The following is a 27,706-nucleotide window of genomic DNA, read 5'->3' on the forward strand; positions in this document are numbered from 1 at the left end:
AGGACACGAATGCATTAGCACTTGGACTTGGGCTTGAATTGCAAATTTGATTTTTGTTGTTCATATTAAAAAAGCTACACCAGATGCTTAGAAAACATTAGGATTTTGCCAGCTAGGGAACAGAAATATTATCATTCTACCTATTTGTATTTTGAAGATCCAGAAAGCAGTCTATCTCCATTGCAGTTTTGACTATGGTATCACTGAATTTTAAAGGTAATAATAGCTAAGACTTAGTTTGGTGCTTACTGGGTACCAGGCTTGAAGTTAAGTGTTTTCCATATTATTACGTTTAAGTTCATTCTCACAGTACCTCTATGAGCTAAATATTATTAACCCATTTTGCAGATATAGTAACCAAAACTTAAGAGAAATTAAATAAGTTTTCCAGGATTCATTCATTTAACAGATAATTATCGACTATCAACTATGAGCTACTGGGGTCCCAGTAGTGAACAATACAGAAAAATCCCTCCCGTCATATAACTCACTTTCTAATGGAAGGGATCACAGCTAACATTTATTAAGTACCAGACAACATTTATATGTATTAACTCTTAGGCGGAGGGAGGAAGTCTTGGGTTTGAACCCAGGCATTCTAACTACTGGGCCAAGGCTCCTGTTTTTGTATTACTGCCCTATACTTCCCTACCCAGGTAGGCCCCCTCAGCTGGGAAGAGATGAAACTTGGGGTTCCCAGACGGACCTAGCTTTCAGCATGTTCTAAGCCACCACTGTTTTACAGAGGAACAAACAGACCATTTGTCTTTATTTCCCCATCCTGTCCCATCCATTTCATGGCCTAGAACAGAATGATGGACATGAACTTTCTAAAGTAAACTCAGTTTCATTTGTACAAGTGCCTTTTTTTTTTTAACATCGCTTCAGGTGGTGCCGAGGGCCCCAAGTCTTCTCTTCTTTAGGCCCTAAAACTGTGATATTTGAACTTGCTGCTGTGTGTTAGAGCTACATTCAAATATCTGCCATGCCTATGATCACAACCACAATTTTCTGGTATGTTCAATAAATAACATAATTATCTAGCAGATGCTACCTAATAGGATGGATTGAACCCGTGTTTTCTTTGAAGTCAAACTCCAGTGTGTCCCAGTTAGACCCTTGTTTTCAGCAATTCTGGGGCTTCTACCAAGTGAATGCAGACAGTGTTAGGTCTTGTGATTAAACATATAAGATTTGGGAACAGGGGTTAGACTGGATTTTTATTCAAGGACCTTTTCTGTTTACTTTTGAAATGGAATTCTCTACTTATGAGAGAATAGCAATAAAGTGGCACTGCTTAGAATCCTCCACATCATCTGCAGATTGGTTTTATTATACATAGGGTTCCTCCAGAGCCTTGGCAGTTCCACGTGTGAGTGAAGAATGGGGTCAGAGGGAATTCTGCTCCCCTCTTCCTTGCTTCTATAATACACTGCACCTTTGCCAAGAATAGGAGAGTGCCCAGGGGGAGGACCGTTCTGCCTCCCGCCTCCTCATGCCGTCCTGCCTTCAACTCTGCAGAGTTACTGAAACCCCTTGTAACCTGACTTAGTCTTCCTTTGGTCTTTCAGCAGGCACTTCCCAGGAGCTACTCTTTGCCAAACTCTTTCACCAGAGCCCCCACACATTGGCCCTTTGTGACAGAAAGGACGGGGGCAGACAGATGAATTAGGTTTATAGTTAATAAATCCATAGGGTTAGCAAGAGTTTTCTAAATTGAACTTCTCAAATAAGTCCACCTAAGTGGACACAACACTCTGCAGGGTAAGAGTTCCCATTACTCTTGTAGAGTCTCCAAGTCTGGCCTTCCTTATGGTCAATAAGGCTGCCTCCTGCTCTGACTAAAATTCAACTCTTCCAGCTTCTGTGAGTTAGACAATAGAATTAATTATTCAATTTGTCATTACTTATTAACTGCTGCTATGAACCTGAACACTAGGTGCAGCCCCATGAATACACAGTAAACAAGTCAGTCATAGTCCCTGCCTTCTTGGAGCTCACTAAACAGACATTTATGCAGTTGCCCCAAAGTATGGGAGAAACTGTAATGGGGAAGTGGAGATTGCTTGCAAAAACTTATTCCAGGATACCCAACCCAGTATCGGGGGGTCAAAGAAGGTACCTAAAGTAGTTAGCGTGCAGAAGGGATGTAAGATTTCCTAGAGGAAGTAAAATCTAAGATATAACCTGAAAGATAAGTAGCTGTTAACCTGGGGGTGGGGAGACAGAGGGGGAAGAATATGTTTTGGGGGGGGGGGGGAGACAACATGTACAATGCCCTGGAGGCCGAAGGAAGCTTGACACATTTAAGAACCTGAAAGAGTTTCAGGGGAGTTGATAGAAAATGTTTGGCAGGGGACAGGGAGGTGATGCCAAACAGAGAAGCAAGAAGATGAGCCTGGAATGATGAGCAGAAACCAGGTGAAGTAGGCTCAGTCTGGAATTTAATCTAAAGACAATGGAAATCATTTCAGGGTTATAAACAGGAAGGGCAGTATATATCTTGAAAGAGGTAGCAGTTTAGAGAATAGATTGTTGGAGAGCAAAGCAATAGACAAAAGAACAGATGAAGGAGTGAACGGATGGATGAATGGAGGCAAGGCAAAGAGACCAATCAGGAGACTATTACAACGATCTAGTGAGAGAAAATGGTATTCTGGCCTAGGATAGTGGCAGTGAGGTTGGAGATGAGGGGGCATGTTAGAGGGATATTTTAGATGGAGAATCCATAGGACTTGGTGATTGGTGATGTGAGATGTTTTGAGAAGAATGCTCAGGTTTATAGTTTGGGTAGCTGAGGAGACATTGAGTGGGGAAGTGGGTAGATACTGAGACAGTTAACATGGGTGGGGATCGTGTTTGATAATCAGCTTAATGTTGAGACATGTGGTGTTTTAGATGCTTGTGAAGCATCCAGGAAGAAGATGTGGAGTTCAGCAGAGAAGCCTGGACTGGGTACATTGTTATGGGGTCACCAGCCCAGAGAAGATAGTCAAAGCTGTTGTAATGGATGTGATCATGCAGGCCTGTAGAATGGGCAGGAACAAAACGCATAAGACCAAATGACACTGAGAAAGAGCAAATGGAGAGAAAGAAGGAAATCCAGGAAAATGTGCTATCATGGAAAGCAACGGAAGCATGCTTTTAGAGACGTGTGAACTGCTAGATCCCAAAGTGTTGGGAGGTCAAGTAAATAAGAACTGAAAGGAAGTTACTACGGGTTATGTTAACCATTAATCTTCATCTCTGTGCTACTCAGTAAATGTGTTAAATTCCATGTTCTTAGAGTATTTTTAGTGTTTTTTTAAAAAAATATTGTTGATTTAATTCCTTGATGTGTTCAGTTAAGATGTGAGAAAAAGTTAAGATGGGTATTAACATCTTCCTTAAGTATAACACATTTGGGTCCAAGTCTCACATTTAACATCACTTTGGGAAATAATAATAGATGATTCTCTGCTGTAAGAGAAGTACTGCCTTTAACTGTCTCTTTTTCTTTTGTTCCCCACCCTCCAATCTTTAGTTTGTTTTCTGTCTTTCAGCCTCATGGGCTCTTCTTTTGGATAAAACCTTTTCCCACAGAATTTGAAGCCTGGCTACTTTTGAACTTAGACATAGAACGTCTTTCTTGTGTGTTCTAACGCATTTAAAAGTTAGTTCACAGCTACATCCCCTCGCTCAAAGAGTAAATGATGACTTGGAGGTTTACTTACCCTCTTTTCTGTGTCTTTTCCAGCTCCAAGAGACCGTGAAAAGGAAGTTGGAAGGAGCTCGATCACCACTTAATGGAGACCAACAGAATGGTGCTTGTGATGGGAATTTTTCTCCAACCAGCAAGAGAATACGAAAGGACATTCCCACAGGGATGGAAACCATCAACATGCCGCTGCCTTCAGCTTCTCCTCTTCACCAACTTGACCTGAAGCCTTCTTTGCCCTTGCAGAATAGCGGAAGTCACACGCCCGGGCTTCTAGAAGATCTAAGTAAGAATGGTAGACTCCCAGAGATCAAACTTCCTGTTAATGGTTGCAGTGACCTGGAGGATAGCTTCACCATCCTGCAGAGCAAGGACCTCAAGCAAGAGCCTCTGGATGACCCTACTTGCATAGACACATCAGAAACGTCTCTTTCCAATCAGAACAAGCTGTTCTCAGACATTAACCTGAATGACCAGGAGTGGCAAGAACTAATAGATGAGTTGGCCAACACGGTTCCCGAAGATGACATACAGGACCTGTTCAACGAAGACTTTGAAGAGAAGAAGGAGCCAGAATTCTCGCAGCCGGCGACCGAGACCCCTCTCTCCCAGGAGAGCGTGAGTGTGAAGAGCGACCCCTCTCACTCTCCTTTTGCACACGTCTCCATGGGCTCTCCCCAGGCCAGGCCTTCTTCTTCGGGTCCTCCCTTTTCTACTGTCTCCACGGCCACTAGTTTACCTTCTGCTGCCAGCACTCCCGCAGCTCCAAACCCCGCCAGCTCACCAGCAAACTGTGCTGTCCAGTCCCCTCAAACTCCAAACCAAGCCCACACTCCGGGCCAGGCTCCACCTCGGCCTGGAAATGGTTATCTCCTTAATCCGGCAGGAGTGACAGTGGCTGGTTCAGGGTCGGGCCCCATGGCGGTGCCCAGCTCCGACATGTCTCCAGCGGAACAGCTCAAGCAGATGGCTGCGCAGCAGCAACAAAGGGCCAAACTCATGCAGCAGAAGCAGCAGCAGCAGCAACAGCAGCAGCAGCAACAGCAACAGCAACAGCAACAACAGCAACAGCAACACCAACAGCAGCAGCAGCAGCAGCAGCAACAGCAGCAACATTCAAACCAGACTTCGAGTTGGTCTCCTCTAGGGCCTCCGTCCAGCCCCTACGGGGCAGCTTTCGCTGCAGAAAAACCAAATAGCCCAATGATGTACCCCCAAGCCTTTAACAACCAAAACCCCATAGTGCCTCCCATGGCAAACAACCTGCAGAAGACGACAATGAATAACTACCTCCCTCAGAACCACATGAATATGATCAATCAGCAGCCAAATAACTTGGGTACAAACTCCTTGAACAAACAGCACAACATTCTCACGTACGGCAACACTAAGCCTCTGACCCATTTTAACGCAGACTTGAGTCAGAGGATGACCCCGCCGATGGCCAACCCCAACAAAAACCCCTTGATGCCCTACATCCAGCAGCAGCAGCCTCCGCCCCCGCCCCCGCCACAGCAGCCACCCCCGCCGCCGCCACCGCCGCAGCTCCAGGCTCCCCGCGCGCACCTGAGTGAGGAGCAGAAGCGCATGCTCCTCCTGAAACAGAAAGGAGTGATGAGCCAGCCCATGGCTTACGCCGCGCTTCCGTCCCACGGTCAGGTAAGTGTGAGAGCGAGGCGCCCTTGGAGCGGTGCTGGTGGTACGTTTCCCACTGCCCACGGGCGATGCTCTCCACGCGGCCGTGGGGGCGGGCTGTAATTACCTGCAGAATCCTTCCTGTACCACCTCCTGTGGTTGCCGGGTTTGGGGTGTTTTTGTTGTTGCTGTTGTTGTTTCTTTTCTCCTAAGAGATGGGAAAGGTTGGTACGGGAGACTTTTCCTGTGTTTGGATGCCTAGGAGTCAAACTTCTTTCATTCCGGCCGGCAGAGAAGAAACCAGAAATCAGGTGAAGTTCTCACTGAGAGAGAGAGAGAGGCAGGCCATAGAGGTCGCAGGGCAAAACCTGCTGATTCTTCTGTGGCATCTCTCCCGGGTCATATAGTCCTAGACTCTGGTTGGTGGCAAGGCCAGAGCACTTAGGGATCTCTGCATCAGCTTTGTAAGGCCCTAAACCATCTTCACCTATCTTACTGAATGGCGAATAATGGAAATGTGGACTCTTGACGTTTCAAGGTGGGAGGGCTTTCTGTATTTTCAAAGGGAAGTGGAGGATAGATTTTTGTAGGACCATTCAGCATTTAAACATTTGTTGCTGAACTAGCACAGTTAGAAGCTGTTTCAACCTCGTGACCTGGGAGTGCAATAAAACCTCTCCAGTTCAGCTCTAATTCAGGAAAATTTGATGGTGAATATATATCTTAGTGCCCGATCAAAATAAATTTTCCTCTTTTCCCACTGTCTTTCTTTATGACATTCTGGTTTAGGGGTGTAGGGCTCTCAATGGTCTGTGGTAAAAATGAGTGGCAGTCAGTTGGGGAGTGTGAGTCCTCATTGACAAGCATTCACTCCCGTCATCCTGACCAGTGTAGCAAGCAGCCAAAGTTCCTTTTTTTTTTTTTTTTTAACATTTATTTATTCTTGAGAGACAGAGCGTGAGCAGGGGAGGGGCAGAGAGAGAAGGAGACACAGAATCCGAAGCAGCTTCCAGGCTCTGAGCAAGCAGTCAGCACAGAGCCTGATGCGGGGCTCGAACCCACAAACTAAGAGATCATGACCTGAGCCAAAGTCGGACGCGCCACCAGTTGAGCCACCCAGGTGCCCCATGTAGCCAAAGCTCCTTAAACAAACCTTATCTTCCTTAAAGGAATAAGAGGTTGGAGAAATGCACGGATCTACTGACTTTCCTCCAACATGGGTGAACTCACTGGAGCCATCATTTCACTACCAATTGCTATTTTGTGCCTTAGTCCTCTTAGGATGGTGACATTTGCCTCGTAGTTGAGGATTTTGCACAAGAGTCTTTGCTTTAAGGGCTCTCCTCTGCAAACAGGTTCTAACTAGTGCTCGGATGTGTGTCCACAATTGGAAACATTCTAGCACTGGGAAGTACTGCAGGCAGATCTCGCGTCACTAGGGGCTGTTGGCATCTTGCATGTCCCAGTATGGCCGCCCCACCCCACACCCACCTTCCCTGAGCTCGGTGGAGGCTGCACAGGAGGAGCCCGTGCTGGCCTGCAGAGACAGGCCTGAGCTCTGTGGCTCGATTCTTGTCCTTCACAGCCTTCCAACCCCAAAACCTCACAGTGGTTTCTTGTCTGCACATGCCGGCCAGCTCCAAAGAAATTCTGTCTGGAGGGATAGAAATACGGTTTGGTTTCCACCAACTGTAATCAGCAGCTGGTAGAAAAACACTATTGAAATGGGAGCTTTTATGTTTTATCTTGGTCTCATTAAAAAAAAAAAAAAGCCGTTGGAAAATGCAACATTTTATACACTTCAATATTAGGTTCTGAAGGAGTAAAAATGTAGGCAACGTACAGGGATGTTTGTTGTAGCCCGGACACGTCAGACATTTATGAGATCACAGGCTGTCAGAATGGTCTGTTGTTAATCTTAATACAAATTGTGCTCCTACACTTGCTGTTTTTACGGGAGCTACAGAAAGGTATTTCCTCCGAGCCAGACCTAGGATGATTAATTCCACCTCACAGGCTCTGCAGACACGTGGGTGCCGTGTGAACCCATCCTCACTTCCCACCCTCATTAAATGTCTTGAAATTTGCTAACTTGGGACGAAGTTCTTGTCTTTGCTGGAACACAGATTTTAAAGGTACTTATTTCAGGTCCTTATGCTCGCCTAACTGTGAGTAACTGAAGCCTTGAGCCACAGAGGTCATGCTTTGAAAGGACTCAGTCAAGTGTAGAAACAAAAGTGATGGTTTTCTGGATTAAATCTGTGGGCTCCTCCTCTTTTTCTTCCATCTCATGAGGTACTTTCAGGGTAGACAGAATCCGCCTGTTTGAGGCCTCATTAGAATAATCACTTCTTAACCTCAAAAAGAACCATCAAGCAAAAAGCACACTTTTTAATGAAATATTAACTCACCACTGTTTGAAACAAGCTTCAAAATACATATATAAACATGTGAATATCTTTCTGCAAACATACCATTTATTTCATGCTTTTACCTGATTGTGGAGCAGTATTTACATAGCTCTCAGAATAGTTAATTACACTATATGCAAGTACATTGCACAAATATGAGCTCAAATTACAGGCATGATATAAAATATAATTATACATAGGTGTAGTTCAAATTTGTTTTCTGCTGTTGCTAGTGAAAATTCACTTTACTGTTTGTTGGCCACAAGGACCACGATCAACACTTAGTTTTAATGAGTGACTGGAAAATCAAAGCCAATAATACTAAAACATTTATTTTAAGGTAATTATCTTATACAGATGTTTACTTACTTGGGATATTTACAGAAAATGCCGTTTCTTTCAGAAATGAATAGAAATTCACTCACCTGGATATTTTTTTAAAAGAGGGGACCAAAAACTAGGAACAAAAAAGCTTCTTTAAAAATTCCAAATATGTTTTATTTAGTAATTCTGCTACTCAGAATTCATATATTACCCCTTACAATTAGAAAATTAAACAAAGATTTATGTACAAAGATTATGCTCATGATGTTAACTTATGATAGTGAAAAATGGGGACCAAAATAAATATTGTGGAAAAATAAATAACGTACATGAAAATCAGGATATTAATGAGTGATTAATCACATGGAAATGCTCATAAGATGAGTGAAATAATCAGATCATACGATAGCTTGTATGTTACAATCCAGATTGTGTTTTTCAATATGTATAGAGAAATATTGAATAGCTGAAATATTAGGAGTGGTATTTGGGGTTGGTAAAATTATAAGTGATTATTATCTTCCTCTTTATACTTAACTGAGTTTTCTAAATTTTCTACCATACGTGTATGTTAATTCTGTCATCAGGAAAAATACTTTTTAAGCAAAGGAGATCCCCTATTTTAAAAAAGGTTTATGCTTCACTAATTCTTTTTTTTTTTTTAATGTTTATTTATTTTTGACAGAGAGAGAGAGAGACAGAGACAGAGCATGAGCGGGGGAGGGACAGAGAGAGAGGGAGACACAGAATCCGAAGCAGGCTCCAGGCTCCGAGCTGTCAGCACAGAGCTTGACAAGGGGCTTGAACTCACAGACCAGGAGCTCATGACCTGAGCTGAAGTCGGATGCTCAACCAACTGAGGCGCCCCTTCACTAATTCTTTTTTAAAAATCCTTATTTATCCACTTTGCCAGTTGGATTGAAGTGATACCATTATTTTCTATCCATTTACATATATTCATTGTGAATCCCCACTTCTAGAGATGGCTCTAAAACCCGCTCCCCACACTCACTCTCTTTTCCTTTTTCTTTCTGCATCCTCTTTTTACTTTTTTTCTTAATTCCCACAAAATTTCAACTGAAACAGTGACATTGAAAGTATCAATAAGATTTCCACCATTACAAGCTTTAGAATCTTCTCTGGGTTATGTTCTTCTGTTATTTCTTTGATCATTTCTCCTTTTCCTTTTTTTTTTTTTTTTTTTTTTTTTTACTTTCTGGAATCTGTGTTCATCATATATTGGACCTTCTGGATTGCTCTCTAATTTTTAAAGCATGTGTTTCTGGGTTGAAACAACCAGAACTTACTTTGTTCATGTCTATCTATTATCTTTTCCTAATCTCATTTCTCAAAGGCAAGTTCGTTCTTTTTTTTTTTTCAACTTTTTTTTTTTTTTTTTTGGACAGAGAGAAACAGAGCATGAACGGGGGAGGGGCAGAGAGAGAGGGAGACACAGAATTGGAAACAGGCTCCAGGCTCTGAGCCATCAGCCCAGAGCCTGACGCGGGGCTCGAGCTCACGAACCGCGAGATCGTGGCCTGGCTGAAGTTGGACGCTTAACCGACTGCGCCACCCAGGCGCCCCAAGATCTTTCTTTCTTTCTCTCACTCTCACTCTTTCTCTCTCTCCCTCCCTCTGTCTCTGCCTCTCTCTCTTTCTCTGTGCGTGTCTGTCTCTCTGTTTTCGCTGTTTCTCATGGTACCTAACACTGTGTCTTCAACATAACGACATTTAATAAATCATTAAACATGGCAATTATCAAAGTTCAAGCCCAAACTGTGTTTACTTGATTATCAGCTCCAGTGGAGAGAGCATTAGTAAAAATAACACAGAGCTGCTTTTGAGATCAAATAGAAGAACTGGAAAGACAGGTCTAAAAAGAATCCTATGATAGGAGGTGGTTATCTTGAACCAACAGAACAACAATGAGTTTGCTGGGACAGCAAACTCAGTCTCTGCGTCTGACAAACAAAAAACAGTGGAGCAGCTTTGAAAGAAGTAACCCAGAAGCAAGAGACTGGCCCCTGGTCAAGGAAGGTTCCAGGGATACCCAAAAGCCAAAACTAATTCCTCCATGGAACTTCGGAAAGTGATTAATTTCCAAAATGTGATGTTAATTTTTAGTAGTTACTATCCTAGGACTAGATAAATCATAGACTACTGTGCTACTTTGTTCTTTACACGGCCTTTGCCGTGTGTGGCTGTGGATGTCACAGTGAGAATATGTGTGCTCAGATTTTGTAGAATGTTTTTCCCTTTCAATTTTATTTTGCCAAAATTTGCTGGGTACCATGTGAGATATAGTATTATGAGCTTTTTAGCCATAAAATCTACATAAAAAGCACAGACCTCTAGTATTCACAGCCATCTTGGAAATCTCTTTGGAAATGCATTTTCCTTATCTTTAAAAACCTGGAGCCCCTTTGTTTAGTTTTCTCAAAATACATTGTTTATTTTATCCAAATAATACATGACACAGTTTTGAAAGTCAAATAGTATTGCAAGGCTTCTGGGGAGAAGCAGGAGTGCACTGCTTCATCCCCTCCATTCTTAAGCTGTTTTCAATCTTATTCATCTCCATCAACTGCTGTTTCTCAATTTTTCAATTAGTTGGCTCTATAGAAGATGAGGATTTAACCTGCTTATACTACCTCCTTACAAACAAACATAAACCCCCTCGCCACACACAGAGTCTCTTTTTCTTTTCCCCAAACTCTCAATATAACTAGTTATAGCACAAATTACGATTTTAAAGTATTCCGTATTTACATGAGTTATTTTTGCATTGCACATTACAATTTCATTATGTAGCATATTTCGATTCTATTTCCTTTCTTGTACAACTTTTTGTTTTCCCTGGAGTTAATAATGACCTCTTTTTTTTTAATTGGTGTTTTCCTTACAGCTACCTTCAATCCATCCTCAAACTTGTCTGACTCTGTAAAACTTGAGGTATGATCAAATATCAAACAATCTATTTTTCTTATATTTTCTTTCCAATTTTTCCCTCTCCCTTCTCTCTTCTCTTTTCCTCGATTGCTCTTTCTTTCCTTCAGTGCCTCTCCTGAAGGTTTATACCCTCTTGCTCCAGGCTTCTTCCGTCTACAGTTTTCTTGGTCTGTTACTTAACTGAAGTACTGTCACTGCCCCTCACCATTATTCCTGGAATGTTTCACCCCTCTCTGAGTCGCATTACCTCTTTTCTTGATCCCTCTATGTCTTTCTTGGCTTAGTCTTTCAAATTGCTGGAGCACATCCTCAGAACTTCTTAAGAAAGGGCACTCAAGAGATTGTTTTCGTGAAAACTATTTTTGAAAATAACTTTATCCTCACATTTTACGAACAGCTTGCCAGTTGTAGCATTATACTTTAGAAACATTTTGGTCAGAATTTCAGAGACATTTCTTCAAGATCCTGTGGCTTTCATACTGTTGAAAATCTAGTGAAATTTGGATCCCCCATTCTATGTATGTAATGCTTTTTTTTTCCCCACTCTGAGAGCTTTCCAGATCTTCTCTGTATTCCTGAAATTTCATAGCGATATTGCTTAACATAGCCATTTTTCATTCACTGTGTCTGGTACTATGAACTTTTTCTTAAGAAATCTGGAAAAAATGTTCTTAGGATGTGTTCTTGTATTATTTCTTTGATTATTTCTGCCTTCCTTTTTCTCCGTTTCTAACTTCCTGGAACTTTTCCTCATCATGTATTGGACCTCCTGGATTCTTCTCTAATTTTCCTATCTTTTCAATTTTCCATATCTTTGACCTTTTGTTCTGTTTTATATGGTTTCCTTAACCTTATCCTCCAACTCTAAAATTAAATATTTTATTTTATTTATCACATTTCAAAGTTCCATAAGTTCTTTCTTGTTCTTTCATTTACCCTTTTTGATTTGAGGATATTACCATTTAAATTAAATTACATTTTCTCTTAATCTCTGCTTTGTCTCGGTTTCTCCCAAGCACCCTTTACCCATATGTTCATTTGATTTTTCTTTCTTTCATGTTAGAAGCTTTTCTCAAATGTCTAATTATTTTAAGAAAGAGGCACAATATAGCTAATTAGTTGCTCTGTGTGCTCAGACAGGGCTTGTCATATGTGGGACTTTGCTATAGATGGATCGGGCTAGGACCCAGCCATTTCACTGGGTCAGTGTCTGTAGATTTTTACCCACTATGGCCGGTCAGAAAAGATTCCTTCAATCTCACTACTGAAATTTGTAAATCTGGAGGCTGGCTTTTTAGAACTGAGCAGAGGAAGGGAGTTGGTAGGTGGAGGCGATGGTGAGGGGCATCTCACTAAATATTATGTAGATTTTCAATCAACTCTCTGTCTTTGTATGGCTCCTCAGTTCACCCTCAGCTAGGGCTGGGATCCAGGATTCCAAAGACTTGTGGCTTAATCTTTCTCTCAGTAGTGTACCTTCCTACTTTCAGTGTGGGGGAGTATATCTGGTCGACCTCTTAATTATACAGGACTTAAACCAATTTTACTTTTGTGTGAGCCCCACCTCCCACCCTGGTATTTAGAGGTCCTTCTAATTTCTGAGAATTTATAGCATTCTTTGGCTTGAATCATCTTGCTTTATTTTTGGCTTCCCTACGCGCAGGCTTAGATTTAGCCTTCTCTAAGCTGCTAATTGTTTACCACTCAGCCATCTGATTTTCATCTTCCAAAATTTTGTTGATACCCCTCAATTGCTGTTGCTATCTCCCATCCTCTTTGTTCTTGAATGTTTAATCATTTTTATCCCTTTATTTTTGTTGTAATGAGGCATTGGAGGAAGCCAAGATAAATGTGAGTGTTCAGCCTACCAGAGGCTCCCTCAGTGGCTTTCAGCATTTTTCTATCTGAATATCGAATATTGTCTAATATGAAAATTTATGTTTTACAGCAAATTTCACATTATTGCTTCTAACATTTGGGGCTTTAATAGAGCTGGTTTCATAAAACCTAAAGTGCTCCCTTACCATAAAATTTACATATGTCAAATACATGCCTTCAAAAGGACAGAGTGTCAACATGATCGTCGTGCTTCTTTAGAATAAGATCTCGTGATTATAACCATTGAATAGTTTTTAGAATCTTGAAAATATTGACTTACTTCAAGGACTATAAAAACAATTTAGGTTCCATGACCCTGACAAAGCCAATAGTATCCGGCAACTCAGATGCAAGGTAAAATATTGACAGAACACTCATCACTGACTGAATCCACGGCCTCCCGACTGAGGGGAAACCAGTGGGCAGAAGTGCTACAAAAATCCAGAAAATAAATGAAGTGTTCGTATTGATGGGTGTAATAAGTAATTTCCATAAACACACTGGCATATTTTGAAAATCCTGATTGATATTCTGTCAGAGTCTTAGAAATATGAGGCGAAGAGTATATAGCAGAAAAGAAAAAGTTTTAGGAATTTGTTATGTAATAGTTTTGTGCAAGAATTAGTGCCTTATGAGAATACCCCTTAAAGGCTTCATGGGACAAGAATATTCTTGCTTAACGAGAGTGCTTACACCCCAACAGTCAGTGGTTCCAAAGCTTTTGTGGGCCTGAGAATCACCTGGGGAAATTGTTCGAGATGCTGGTAATCAGATTCTATTGCCAAAGACTCAGAGTCAGTAGGTCTGAGATGGGGCCTGGGAGTGTGCATTTTAATAAGAAACCCACCACCACTACCCTTTTCTAATGGAGAAATTGTACATGAGATAACTCAATCTGCAATTAAAACAACTTGTTTATTTCACACTCGATATTTGTATATGGCAGTTATTGCCTTGGAACTATAAATTTTGTAGGGTCTGAGCCTGTATCATTTCAAGTAAGATGAGAAAATTAGGTTACTTTGCACTTAATGGATTTATTTTTCTTAGGATAGAGTGAGATTTTAAGAGATCAAATCTTGTGGATTCTAGCTATGTTTTGTAAATCATAGAATTACTCCTGTTGATTTTCTTAATAGGACAAAGCAGTCCATCCTCCACTGTTTGCCACCCACCCATCCCCACCTGGGGGAAGGATGGAATTTCCCTCATCTGTCCAAGAGAGTGTTGGCTGTCCATTCCTCTGTTTCAGGACCAACTGAGGGTGTGGCCTTGTGTGAGCTGACCTGCTTCCCTCAGGATCCGTAGGAAGAGAGACTGTCATGGAATGGAAGTTCACACATTAGAGGAAGCACAAGGCTTACTTAAGTCTTCTTTGGTGGGGACATCCTACTTGGGCAAGACTGCTTGCAGACACATCAGGAGAGCCACGACTCTTCTGTTCCATATTCTGACACTGTTAGATCAAGGATGGAATTCAGGCACACTTCCCAGGTGTTCCTGAGCTTTGAGGTGGTGCTGGAGGCCTGTTTTCATTCTGTTTTCTGAGTTTGAGATTCCCTTCCTTTCAAGGTCATTCACTGTACAAGAGCCCCCGCTGTCCAGTGCCTCCCAATGGATATCCAGTGCATTCACACATAAGAGAGGAGGTCCGGCTTTGTTTTTTCCCTGGCAAGAGTCTGTTGGGCTAAGGGTCTGTCGCAAGTGTGGAAAATTGTGAAATTGACCAAGCATACTCTCCTGTGTATATTCACTTCTAAAATTCTAAATGTTGTGGACTAAAAAGAGATACCAGAGTAGTATCATCTACAGTGTCCCACAATGTGCACTCTGGTCAGGGAGGTAAGGAGACACACAGGTTAAGTCAATACAAGGCAGCAAGTGGGTAAGTGCCACCTTACTAAATTCTCTATTAGGGATTATGGGCAGAGGGAAGGCGAGGGTCAGTACAGTCTGGAGTAGAAAAGAGCAGCTTCCAAGGGGAGATAAGCTTTGAGTGGACCAAGAATGACCAGGAGTTAGATCAGATGGTGAGTGAGTGGAAAGGCATTCTGCTTCAAGCAAAAGGTTGTTCCTTATGTGGGCAATGCAGACTATAGCCAGGCTGGAGAGAGAGGTTTATGTTGGGGAATAGTGAGGTAAAATGTATGGGACTTTCTACCATTTCAAGTTGGAGATAGTAAGAATCTCTATCTGGATGTGTCCTTTACAATTTATGGGAAAACAGGCACCGCAGCATTTAAAGGAAAGAAGCAACAGAACTTGGTGATTGAATACATGATAAGATGAAAGGGAAATGAATCAAATATTTATGATCATGAGATTAAATATTAGGGTAGTATAATAGTTTCTGAAAGATGACGATTAAGTCATATATAAATCTAAATATCAAATCTTAGTAATTATTTACCTTATTCTTCTGATATGTATTTCTCATTTGCTGAGATACTTGTTCCACACTTCACAAAAGGTGTGAAGCAAGCTCATGGCAATTTTTTAAAAGTTTGTGTTAAATTGAGCTTCAAATAGCTACTCCTGTGTTTTATAGTTGGACTTTTTGTTTTTGCAAGCTTTTAGTTTTCAATAAATCCATATTACTATGAAAATGTTTGTTTTCTTTATTTAGAGTAGTAACAGACTATCATATGTTCCTTTTGCTTAATATTTCTATATTAAGGATTTATTTGGTCACATCATATCTATTAAAGGGAGCACTCTGTAAAGAGAGTCACTATGCAAGTATATTAGAGGAACAGAATTCCTCTAATAAGTTTTAAAACATATTATGTCATCCTTCATTAACTATTTATAGCAACTCTCGGCTTTTCTGGAGGTTATAAAACTCTTTGGAAAAAAATTTTCCTATTTTCCTATTCAGAGATACTGTATTATATCTTGGTTCCTGAGCGGGTTTCTCTGGAATTAATCTTTTTTATGGCACCAAATGGCTTGCATCTGACCCAATGCATAAAGAATCAAAATACCTTTCATGTTAGTTAGATTTCCAATACACTGTCATGATTAGTTAATATGATTCATGAGATTGTGCAGGTTACCTATACATTTTTATTTACTGAACAGTAAATATTGACCCCGGATGGTATCTAAACTGATAACTCCCATTTATTAATATTATGATTTCCTAGAAGAGGTTTATAAACATACTTGCATCCTCTAATTGCTTTTGCATCTGAGATGTTCGAAAGTTTATTTGAGCTTCTTTTCTGCACTGGGCTCTAGCCAGTTCATACAAAGGACATTAATGGGCTTATTAAGGCAAGAATTACTTTCAGTGCCCAGCTGAAGCTGGGAAAGCTGGTGCAAGCAAAATGGTGTAGAAAGTGGTCAAGGGGCGCCTGGGTGGCACAGTCGGTTAAGCGTCCGACTTCAGCCAGGTCACGATCTCGCGGTCCGGGAGTTCGAGCCCCACGTCGGGCTCTGGGCTGATGGCTCGGAGCCTGGAGCCTGTTTCTGATTCTGTGTCTCCCTCTCTCTCTGCCCCTCCCCCGTTCATGCTCTGTCTCTCTCTGTCCCAAAAATAAATAAAAACATTGAAAAAAAATTAAAAAAAAAAAAAAAAAAAAAAAAAAGAAAGTGGTCCATGTCGGGCCATCTCAAGTTTTACTGGTGCCTTGTTGAGAATTAGGAAAAAGTCACCCTTTGTGAGCAGGCAGACTGCAGCCACAGCCCCACGGCACCCAGGTGTGATGGCAACCTCCCTCGTACCCTCCCATGCACACAGTTTGTTATCCGCAGACTGCACACTCATAGGTAAGGGCTCTGGGTGCACCTGCTCATTCCCTAAAAGTTGCTAGATGCAGAGCAGAGAGTCAGCCCCTCAGGTCAGTGTGCTAAGACTCTGAGTAACATGTGCCACCGGCGCTGTGATGTGTCCGTGCTGTGGCTAGTCAGGGCCTGGAGTGTTACTCTGTCGGGCAGAAGGGTGACCGAAGGCTGTGGAAGGCTGTTCGCGTCTGCGGTAGAACAGCCTTCATGACGGAGAGTGCGGGTTTCAGTTATCACCTACTAGTAAGATTTTCGTTAATGTGGCAGACCGGCCTGGAAAAAAAAAACCTGGAAGATCATTTGGCCTTTGCGCCCCTCTCTGAGCAGTGACAGGTGTAGGTGTTCCAACTCTAAAGCAGCACTGTCCAACAGAAATACAATGCAAACCACAAATGCAAGCCATGGAATTTAACAATTTCACATTACAAAAGGCAAAAAGAACCAGGTGGAATTAATTTTAATATATTTTTGCTTAACCTGATATATTAAAATGCTACTATGTCCATGTATAATCAGTATAAAAATTATGAACGAGATATGTTACATTCTTGTTTTTCATACCAAGTCTTTGGAATCGGATGTGTCCTTTACAGTTACAGCACGGCTCAATTTGGAGCAGTCATATTTCAAGGGGTCAATAGCCCCGTGTGGCTAGTGGCCACTATGTTGGAGAGGGCAGGTCTCCAACAACAACAAAATCTGTATTCAGAAGGGCAATCCTCAGGACCAGAGCTAAAGCAACATGAAAATATCTTTGCTATTTCAAAGCCTCCGACTTTTTACATCATCTTTTAAAAGCTATATAACCCTAAACTGTACAGAATAGATTAGTGCTTGCCCTTGTCCAGTGCTGGCCAGGGAGGTCTCTTCCCAGTGGCAACGAACCCTCTCCTCTGGACGACCCGCACACGGCAGGTTTTGTGCCATCATCCTTAGAATTCACCTGATCTGTGTGGCCTACTGGCTTCAGATGCTTCAAGCCATCTGCGTGTCATGTGGCTGCTGATCGCGAGAAGTAACGTATCCTGTCGTCAACATAGAACATTTGTGAGCAGCGCTGGCGCCATATAAACATCCTGTGGCGGGGTCGGGAGCACCTGACCCCCTATTAACATGTCAATGAGAGTGGCTGGTGCGCTGGGCTTGTTTTCGAGGGTTTTGATGAGCTTCATTAATTATGTAGAGAAAAAAAAAAGGTGTGCAGCTGGAGAAGAACCCACTTAGCTCCACGTGAACACGAATAATTGGACAGTTGGCAGAGTGTTAAATTGGTAGTCTAGTGAGAGCAACTCGTGAAGAAACCCAATTCCCCAAAACAGCACAAAGCAGGCACAGCTCTTTGCTTTGCAGGACTCTATCCCACCGCTCCTACCTTCTCCGGACTTGAGAAACATCCGGGTATGAGTGTGAGACCAGTTAGGGAAGAAGCGGACTCTGAAGCCGGGGCAGATATTCACGTTCTGACTTAACCGCTTCACTACCTGCAGAATCTTGGGCAACTTACACACCTTCTCTGAGCTTTGGGTTTCCCATCTAGAAAATGGGGATGGTAATAGGGTCATTATGACAATTCTGCATCTTAAATTATATAAAGCATTTAGAACAGTATCAGACCCACTCATAGTGTGTATTATTTGTGTGTGGGGAGGTAAGTTAATTTAAAACATTAGTTGTATCATACGCTATCAGTACCTTTTTAATTTCTAGGAGAATATAACTGCTTCAGTTTTCCTCTAAGCCACCCTTTGTTCATTCATTCATTCATTCATTCATCCACCCATCCATTTATGCATTCAACAGACATATAATATGCCTAACATGTCTAGGCATTGTGCAAACAAGGATGGAAAAATTCTGGGAGAAACACGGTATCGTATATATGAAAATTATAGAGACAGGAGCTGCAAGGTAGTAAAAGTGTCTTAATGTTCTCTCGGAAAAGCCAACCATTAGCAAGTTTTCAACGCTGCTAAAAAGAGTTTTCTTTCATCCTGGCTATGACAAGATTGTTCCTCCTGCCTTTACCTCTGATTAAAATAAAAATTACTTACTTGTCATATTTTAATATACAATATGAAAATGCCAACCCTTTTTGTTCATTGTGTTAAATGAAATTAAACAAGAAAACACCTTGAAGGAAAATCTAGCCACTTCCCCCTGGGCCTTGCCTTCTTCCAGTTCTCCAGGCCCTTCAAGGCCTTATAGTGTCCACGTTGTTTTTGGAACCTCATTATATGAGAAAAATCATTTGTCTTTGTCAAAATCAGAAGCTAAAAAGAAAGGCAGGATTTAACTTAACACTTATAACATCTAAACTTCTCATGTATTAGGAGCAGGTAAACAAGTGTTCCCCAAATAGTGAAAACTATTATTATTACTCTAAACTTTTTTTTCTCTCTTGGGAGTATTCAGCTTAAAACAGGAAGTTTCGTAAACTTTTAAAACAACTCCGATATTTGTTCTTTCAATCCGTGAGCATAGAATGTCTTTCCATTTCTTTGTGTCATCTTCATTGTCTTTCATCAGGGTTTTATGGTTTTCAGAGTACAGATCTTTTACCTCTTTGGTTAGGTTTTTTCCTAGGTATCTAATGGATTTTGGTGCAGTTGTAAATGGGATCAATTCCTTGATTTCTCTTTCTGCTGCTTCATTATTGGTGGATAGAAATGCAACATATTTCTGTACATTGATCTTGTATTCCTTGACTTTACTGAATTCCTGTATCAGTTCTAGCATTTTTTTTAAGTATTTATTTATTTTTGAAAGAGAGAGAGAGAACAGGTGGGGGAGGAAGAGAGAGGGGTGGGGACAGAGACTTCCAGTACTACATTAAATAACAGCGGAGAGAGTGGTCATCCTGTCTTGTTCCTGACCATAGAGGAAAAGGTCTCATTTTTTCCCCATTGGGCATGATATTGGCTGTGGGTTTTTCATATATGGCCTTTATTATATTGAGGTATGTTCCCTGTAACCCTGTTTTGTTGAAGGTCTTTACCATGAATGGATGTTTTACTATATCAGATGCTTTTTCTGCATCTATTAAAAGGATCATATTGCGATGAGAACCAGCTGTTGTATGTAAATGTTGAATTACTACATTCTACACCTGAAACCAACATTAGACTGTATGTTAACTAACTGGAATTTAAATAACAACTTTAAAACAAAACCACTTAACTCCAAAATCAATAAGAGTTCTACTGGAAAATTTACTGCATTAGTTATCTATCACCATGTAACAAATTACACCCCAGACTTAGCAGCTTAAAACAGCATTTATTTTCCCACACAGGTCTGAGGAAATCCAGGGGCAGCGTAGGTGGGTGGTTCTGGCTCAAAGTCTCTCCTGAGGCTGCATCAAGTTGTCAGCTGGGACTGCAGTCATCTGAAGGCTGGACTGGTGCTGGAGGGTCTGCTTCCCAGGCGGCTCCCTCACCTAGCTGCTGACTGGAGGCTTCCGTTCTTCACCATGTGGATCTCTCCCACAGAGCCACTTGAGTTTTTTATGACATGGCAGCTGGCTTCCCCAGAGTGAGTGATTTAAGAGAGTGCAAGGAAGGAGCCACAATGCCTTTTATGACATGGTATTGAAGCCACACGCGTTCACTTCTTCATTATTCTGTTCATTTGAAGCAAATCATTAAGTCCACTCACACTCCAGGGGAGGGGAATTCGTTCTGCCCTCTGAAGGGAGTGTCAAGAATTTGTGGACCTATCTGTGAACCATAAGTACTATGAAGGGCTTTTGACATTTCATGAGGTACTTATATGCGGTCTTGGCACAGAGAAGCTTAGAATGGGAACAACCTAGTGGTAAAGATGAGCAGACCCACATGGGGGGATATGTGGATCAGTGGGGTGTGCCCAATTCAGAGAGAAGGTGGTTGGGGGGGGCAGGCGGGAGGAAGTCATAGACTCCAAACACCCCCAGAAATTTGTTTCTTCTTACTTTGCAGCCCCTGAGCAGATATCAAAGCTATGCCTCATGGTAGACAATTAATGTAGATTTCTGTGGTCATGTGTGAAGAAGCTTTCGCTTTCATTTAGGGTAGCAAATAAAATTTTAGAGGACCTAGCATCTGAGCTGTTGTCTTGTTCATACCAAACCCAACCTTGTTAGTTATGTGAGTTTTCACTTCAGCTTTAAGAATTCTTTCCCGGGACGCCTGGGTGGCTCAGTCAGTTAAGCATCTGACTTTGGCTCAGGTCATGATCTCGCGGCTCGTGAGTTCGAGCCCCACGTCGGGCTCTGTGCTGACAGCTCAAAGCCTGGTGCCTGCTTCGGATTCTGTGTCTCCCTCTCTCTCTGCCTGCCCACCCCCGCCCCCAGCTCACACTGTGTGTGTCTCTCTCTCAAAACTAAAACAAACATTAAAATTATTTTAAAAAAAGAATTCTTTCCCTTACCTTTTCACATTAAAGCGCTTACTATTTCTCTACCATTGTTTCTTCCCTTGTTCTCCAGGCTGTCTCTCCTGCTAAATGTTTCTCCCTGAAATCGTTTCATGCTTGGTGCTGTGATTCACTTCTGCAGCCCCCAAAGTTCTTGCAGCACATCCTCCAATTCCTGTTCTCTATCGTACACCCTGGGTGCTGCCATGAGTTATAACTTCCGATTATTGAATGTTTCAGGGGCTGAGACCCTCAGTGCCCATGCTGCCCACTTAGTCGTCTCTCTCCACATTTGTATTATTCACAGCAAGATGCATGCACGCAAATCCTGTCAGTCCTTCAGGCTTTTCTTTCCATTTCCCCTTCAAATGTGAATCACCTAGCAACACTTATTGAGGACCAATTGCACACAAGCTGTATTCCCATTACTGTGAGCATCAGAAAGGATGTAAAAGGCATGGTCCCTGCCCTTAAGAAGTTTATCCTCTAGTAAAAGCTGGGTTTAAAATACTTTTTAAATAATAACAGCGTGCAGATTCCTACTCATTTTCGATAGAATGATAGAGTGGTCGCATCCAAGGGTTATTCTTTGGCACACCTTTTATTTGAGAAAACTGGCTGTCATTTGGATTAAGTAGGTGCGTGAGCCTTGACGAGAAATCCTGCTCCAAGAAAATCATGTTGGGAGATTGACTTCCTCGTATCGTACACGCGTTTCATCCACTGGGGTGAAAATTCAAATGTGTTTTTGAAATCAAAATAAATAAATAAAGCATTCGTTAATAATGTAAAAAAGACACGCCTTATTAATATGGTAAATAATTAGCTACAACTGGTAACTAAAGCATAGGCAGAAGGATAATTTATTAATGTTCTAGTTTTTCTTCTTTTTTAAAAGACATCGGCCCCGTGCTTTGATTTACTTTACTTTTAATGGACTGTTGTTCAGAAGGGGGAGCGAGGGGATTGCGGGCTGTGAAGAGTTGATAAGGAATGAGAAGTGCAAGCTGGGGAGCAGCAAAAGACGAGGCCTTGGGAGGAGAGCTGAAGGCGGTGAGGAAGCCCCTCGGAGCTCATTATTAAGATCTAACCTGTGATACAAGAAGCAATGGGTAGTCATTGTAGGTTTCTGAAAAGAGGAGAGTACTATCTTGATCAAAGTGATTGGCAGGTGAGAGGCTCGGAAACAGCACACCTGGAACAAAATAATTAGGACCTGACTGATGTGACCGGGGAAGTAGAGCCAAAGGAAAAGTGAGCGAAGGGTAGAAGCGACCATGGACATGACTCGGGACACGTATGGAAAAGGGGAGTCAAATTTTGCTTCCAAACCTCTAACTTAAAAAACCGAGTATAGCTGTCGGTTATCGGTAAAGGGAGAGTTGACCAAAGGGGATAGTTTTAACACTGCTCTGCTTGACTGTCAGTCAGGCATTCAATTAAGAATGTCTTTCAGTGGAGAAATAAAGGACTAAAGCGGTGGGTTTCTGGTTAATCCATGTCCAGATGGTGCTTGAAAACATGAGTTGATGAACCACTTCTTGAGGAAAGTTGTACATGAGAAAAAACATATAGTGTCTAGCACTAGGTCTGGAGATTGCTAGAATTAATGACGGGAAAATGAACCACTTCTTGAGGGAAGTTGTACATGAGAAAAAATATATAGTGTCTAGCAGTAAGTCTGGAGATTGTTAGAATTAATGACTGGCGAAAATGACATGTAAGAAATACTTGTGTGTTATGTGTGTGTATTGTGTGAGTATATACGCACGTGTTTATTTGTATATATACATACATTTATGTATTCAAAAAATACCTGAAAACCCATCCATCGTCACGTTAACCCTAATTAGTTCTGACTGCCAGAATTGTAAATATTTCTTTTCTTTCCCCTTCTTTCTTTTTTGCTTATCTGCATTTCCTAATTTTTCCAGTTGAACATGTATCCCTTATGTAAGTTTCCTCACAGGAGAAACCATTTTAAAATTCTTGGCGAAATGAGAGAGATAGGAAAAGACGTTTCAGGGTCAGAGTAAGAGTGAACCTAGATATAATACCGTCTCAAGATGAGGAAGCTGAGACCACTATAGTTACGTGATTTATTACTAGGCTTTCAAAATAAGAGTATGCATTTTCTAAAGCTGGGACTTAAAAATATAAATGCCAAGGAAAAGAGTGGAGTTGTTCTTATCTTCCAAAACTTGGATCGATCCAAAGCAGTGGTTCATTCTTAGGGGTGATTTGGTCCCACCATTGCCCAGCAGACATTTTAAACATCCTGCAAGGCACAGGACAGCCCCCATAACAAAGAATTATCCAGTTCCAAATGTCAGTGATGCTGAGATTGTGAAACTCTGATCCAAAGGAAGGTACATGTTGTGGCTACCATCCATGGAATGCTTTGCGTGCCAAAATCTGGGCTAGGCACTTGACATGAACCATTTCATCTTCAAATGATCTTGAAACTCAGGCATATAAAGTTTAAGTAGCCTGTTCAAGGTCACAGAGTAAGTACTGGAACTAGGAACTGAAGCAAAGTCTATTTGAATCCAAACCTAAGCTCTTAAACTTCATACAATTTTGCCTCGATATTGAGACTCACAGAGTGAAATGGGAACCAGAAAGCCATCTGAAGATCACATCTGACATTCTGGTCTGCATTTTCTACCCTTGCCAAGGCAGTGGCTTCAGAATCACTTTTATTCTCCTAGAATATAATAACTGGGCAAAACAAATTCCAGTACTTTTCTATCTCTTCCCCTTCTCGAACCCTTCTTCCACCCCCATCTTCCAGATACATGTTTATTTTTTTATGAGTATTACGGGTTTTTTTTTTTTTTGGAATTGGGGGTAGGGGTTGGGTATTTGGTTGGCTGTGCAAATGGGAGCCAATATCTTTCTGGTCTGCAGGCGTTTTGGTCGTGGAGAAACAATTCAGAAATATCTGAGATTGTCATACTTTATAGCGTCTTTTTTGGCTCACTGGGTAAAAATGCAGGCGTACATTTTTTACATCGTTCTTATTCAGCTTCCTGGGTCTCCTCACCGTTGTCTCTGGATAAAGAGTTCTTGTCTCCAGGGTTCTAAAGTCACCTCAGCCTCCTTGTCATTTTCACTGAAGGACAGTGCATATTAAAAGCAAAAATTTTATTGCCTTTAGAAAGCAGACTTCCTTGGGTCCTTGAAAACATAGATCAACAATTCGGTGGATCTAATTGGCTTGCTTGTCAGCTGAGGGGAAAAAGAGGGTTCCCACTATGGTATATACTCGTATGTCTCTGTTCTCCTGCCAGCACTCACCCTTCATTTTCTGATTGAAAATTAGGATTTTTAAAGAATTCTGTCTTACATGTACTAAATCACTATGGAAGCAAGAACTGGAAAGAACCAATCAGGCCCCCTCCAACCTGTCTTCCCTTGCCATGCTTTCCACACCAACATAGGATTGAAATAATTAGTTCTGACATTACCATGTGCAGAAAGAGCACAGCACATTGCAGAGTGCCCACCCGTTTCTGTGGATCACGCGGGATTATTTTAAGTAATAAAATGTCAACGGTAATAAATACGATTAGGAAGGAAACTTGGATAAACCCGTACATAGAAAAAGACCGATTTTAGAATTCTTTTCCTGTGAGCTTTTATTGTCAGAATTTTCTTTTTAGTGCCAGTGTTGTCACTCATGGAAAAGGAGAGTTTATTTGTATCCTTTATCCTGTTTTGATTTTTAGAGAGACATTTTACAAATTAATTATTCCATCTCCTTAGACGTGACGTTACAAAAACAAAATACGACCTTTTTTTTAGTGAATACAATGTCTTAAGCATTGTTCTACACGCTCTATATACATGAACTCATTTCATCTTCACGAAGTTCGTCATAAAGGTATTTTTATTTCCATTTGTGTGTGAGAAGGCAGAAGCTTAGAGAAGTCAAATGGTTTTTCTCTAAGGGCATATGGCTAGTAAATGGGAGAATGGAGGTGGGAACTCAGATCTCTTTGAATTCAGGGCGCAGGCTTTGCTCAACTTCTGCGTAAATCTGCCTTCCAGGTTATATATTAAAGCTGGATTTCAACATTATTTTCTTTCAAAGAGTTAACAGCACTTTCACATGTGAGTACTATCATAGTATCAAGCTGAGTAGCTAAATGGAATGGATTCGTAATATCAGATGAATGTCGAATGATTTCTTGGCCAGCCTTCCATATGTATCCAATATCAACAGAACTGTCTCTGAGTTCCTGCTAAATTTGTAGGTAGTACTCCTTGAGGATTGAAGAGGGAGGATTATAGCAGCACACTGAGTGTGTGGTTGCCATTTTCCTAAATAGCTCTAACTGCAATCATGCATTAGACACATTCTCCAGAATTTTGGTTAAAAGTATGTTACACACACACACACACACACACACACACACACGCAGATGTTTTCCCATTTCCCACAGTGCCTAACACACTCCAGGTTCAAATACTTGAAAGATTGCACTCCTCTCGAGAAAATGTAAAGAAAAGGAATTGAATTCCAAAGGAAAGATTATAGTATATTGAAACTAGGAGCCAGTCCACGGATTTTTGTGTGAGTCATGGGGAAGCCAGACCATCCAGTCGGGGCTGTGAAAGGCACTGAGAAGCAGTGGGTGGAAGAAATGGATGGACTTCGATTTGAATACTGGCCACTTCACTTACCAACTGGGGAGTCTTTTGTAAGTTACCGTTTCTACTTGAATGTCATACATATTTCTTTTTTTTTATTTTTATTTTTTTAGTGTTTATTTCTTTTTGAGACAGAGAGAGACAGAGCATGAATGGGGGAGGGTCAGAGAGAGGGAGACACAGAATCCAAAGCAGGCTCGAGGCTCTGAGCTGTAAGCACAGAGCCCGACACGGGGCTCGAACTCACAAACTGCGAGATCGTGACCTGAGCTGAAGTTGGACGCTTAACCAACTGAGCCACCCAGGTGCCCTGAATGTCATACATATTTCTTAACTTCAGATTTACCATCAGTGAAATGGGGATAATAATATACTCAAAGTTAATTTATTTACTATTATCATTATCAGTGTTAATATTTTAGGTAGGGCATCAGAGAGAGACAGAAACAGTTTTCATGAAAAATTTCCCGATTTGGAATCAAACAGATCTTGGTTCAAATCTCACATTTGATGTTTAATATCTCTGTGCCTGAGGCAAGTCTCTCCAGTTTCTTCGTGTGCAGAATGAGACGATAATGCCTACCTTGCAGGGAAGATTAAATATGGTGAATGTCGAGGGTTTGGTACATAGCAGATGGTCAACAAATGTTAGCTCTGGTTATTATTTTCTGTTTACCAAAGCTGGCGAATTATTTTCCTAGAAGCTTAGACAAACTTCCTTAGTACCTTCTAGACCCAAGGGTTTTGACATTTTTTTTTTCTTTTTTAAGTAGCAGTCCCTTTGAGAATACAAGGAAAGCTGCACCAATGTCACCAGAAAAATGCACATCCCCAAAACAAAGTTGGGTCCAACTGCAGGGGATTCAGAGACACTCCCCCCACCCTTCCCAGGATCAGATTTCCCAGTTCAGACCCAAGAGGGTAAAAACTAGATGACAATCCAAACAGAATTTTGTTGACAAAACTCGCTTTATTCAGAACATTTCAAGAACACGTTTATTCCATTAAGAGAGGCAAGCCTCTTTTAACAAAAACATATTTATCAAATGTCCATTATGTGCCTAATAAGGTGGTGGGTGTTATGGGGAACAAAGGAAGCTTAACATGTGGTCCCTGCCCTCAGCGTCTTCTGTCTAATTGGAGAGGCAAGTGAACAAGGCAGCATTAGATGTATTAGCACTATATGCTGATATAATCAAGTACTAAATTGTGTATGCTTGCGTGGGTGGGCGCACAAGCCTCACATATCATTCTCTGACCTTGAATTGTACACAAATCATTAGCGACAAACTGGAATTGCTGACTGCTCCCCCACCCCTCGTCTCTGCTCGGCGGACTTCCGTCGCAGCCTCTCCCTCTCTGTCTGCGACACACTTCAGAAGAGAGGAGTGAAATAATACAGTGGGGGAGAAAAATCAGTAAGGAGAAAAGAGGTCACCGCACACGGGCTCCATACTCGATAGGCTGTGACCCGGGAGCGCCCATGCTTCATGAAAACCTCTCCGTGGGACACACGACAGCTTCTCTTCCCTGTTTACAAATTAACCACTGGGCCTTCTGTCACTTCTGAATCTGAAGAGGGAGAGGAATGGTGTGAAGAAGGTCCGGCTACCGGGAAGGGGGGTTCAGCCACGCTGAAGTCTCAGATTTTGCTTGACATTCACACCAAAATGGCATGGGAATTTAGCACAAGAGAAGATCTGCAGGAAAATGCCTGGGTGAGGGGAAACAGGCCTGCCCTTAACATTTATGGGCTCAAGGCAAGAGTACAAATGCAGGCCTACATACCATATGCTTCACATTTGTTATAGATCAAGCTAACTATTAAGTAAAATATATTCTGTCCTTTGACCTTGAAAAGAAAACCTTCATAGCAACTGGAAGGGCTGGGTTTGAATGTAGAATCGTTGTTTCTCAGGGTTTCTGAGGCTTGGGTTCCCTGGACCACCCCGTTCTTCTTCTGTCCCTGGCTCTGTGC

General features: G+C 41.6%; 1 protein-coding gene across 3 annotated transcripts in view; it reads left to right on the plus strand.

Moving 5' to 3' along the window:
* The window catches only part of MAML3 (mastermind like transcriptional coactivator 3), a 417,019-nt gene that overhangs the window by 240,583 nt on the left and 148,730 nt on the right, over positions 1-27,706 (plus strand). For all 3 annotated transcript variants that reach the window (XM_003984990.5, XM_006930850.4, XM_045055851.1), the window contains exon 2: positions 3,737-5,356. In XM_003984990.5, coding sequence (XP_003985039.3) covers positions 3,737-5,356 — 1,620 coding nt within the window. The remainder of the gene's footprint in view (positions 1-3,736; positions 5,357-27,706) is intronic.

This window comes from Felis catus, chromosome B1 (genome assembly GCF_018350175.1).
Source record: "Felis catus isolate Fca126 chromosome B1, F.catus_Fca126_mat1.0, whole genome shotgun sequence".
NCBI lineage: Eukaryota > Metazoa > Chordata > Mammalia > Carnivora > Felidae > Felis > Felis catus.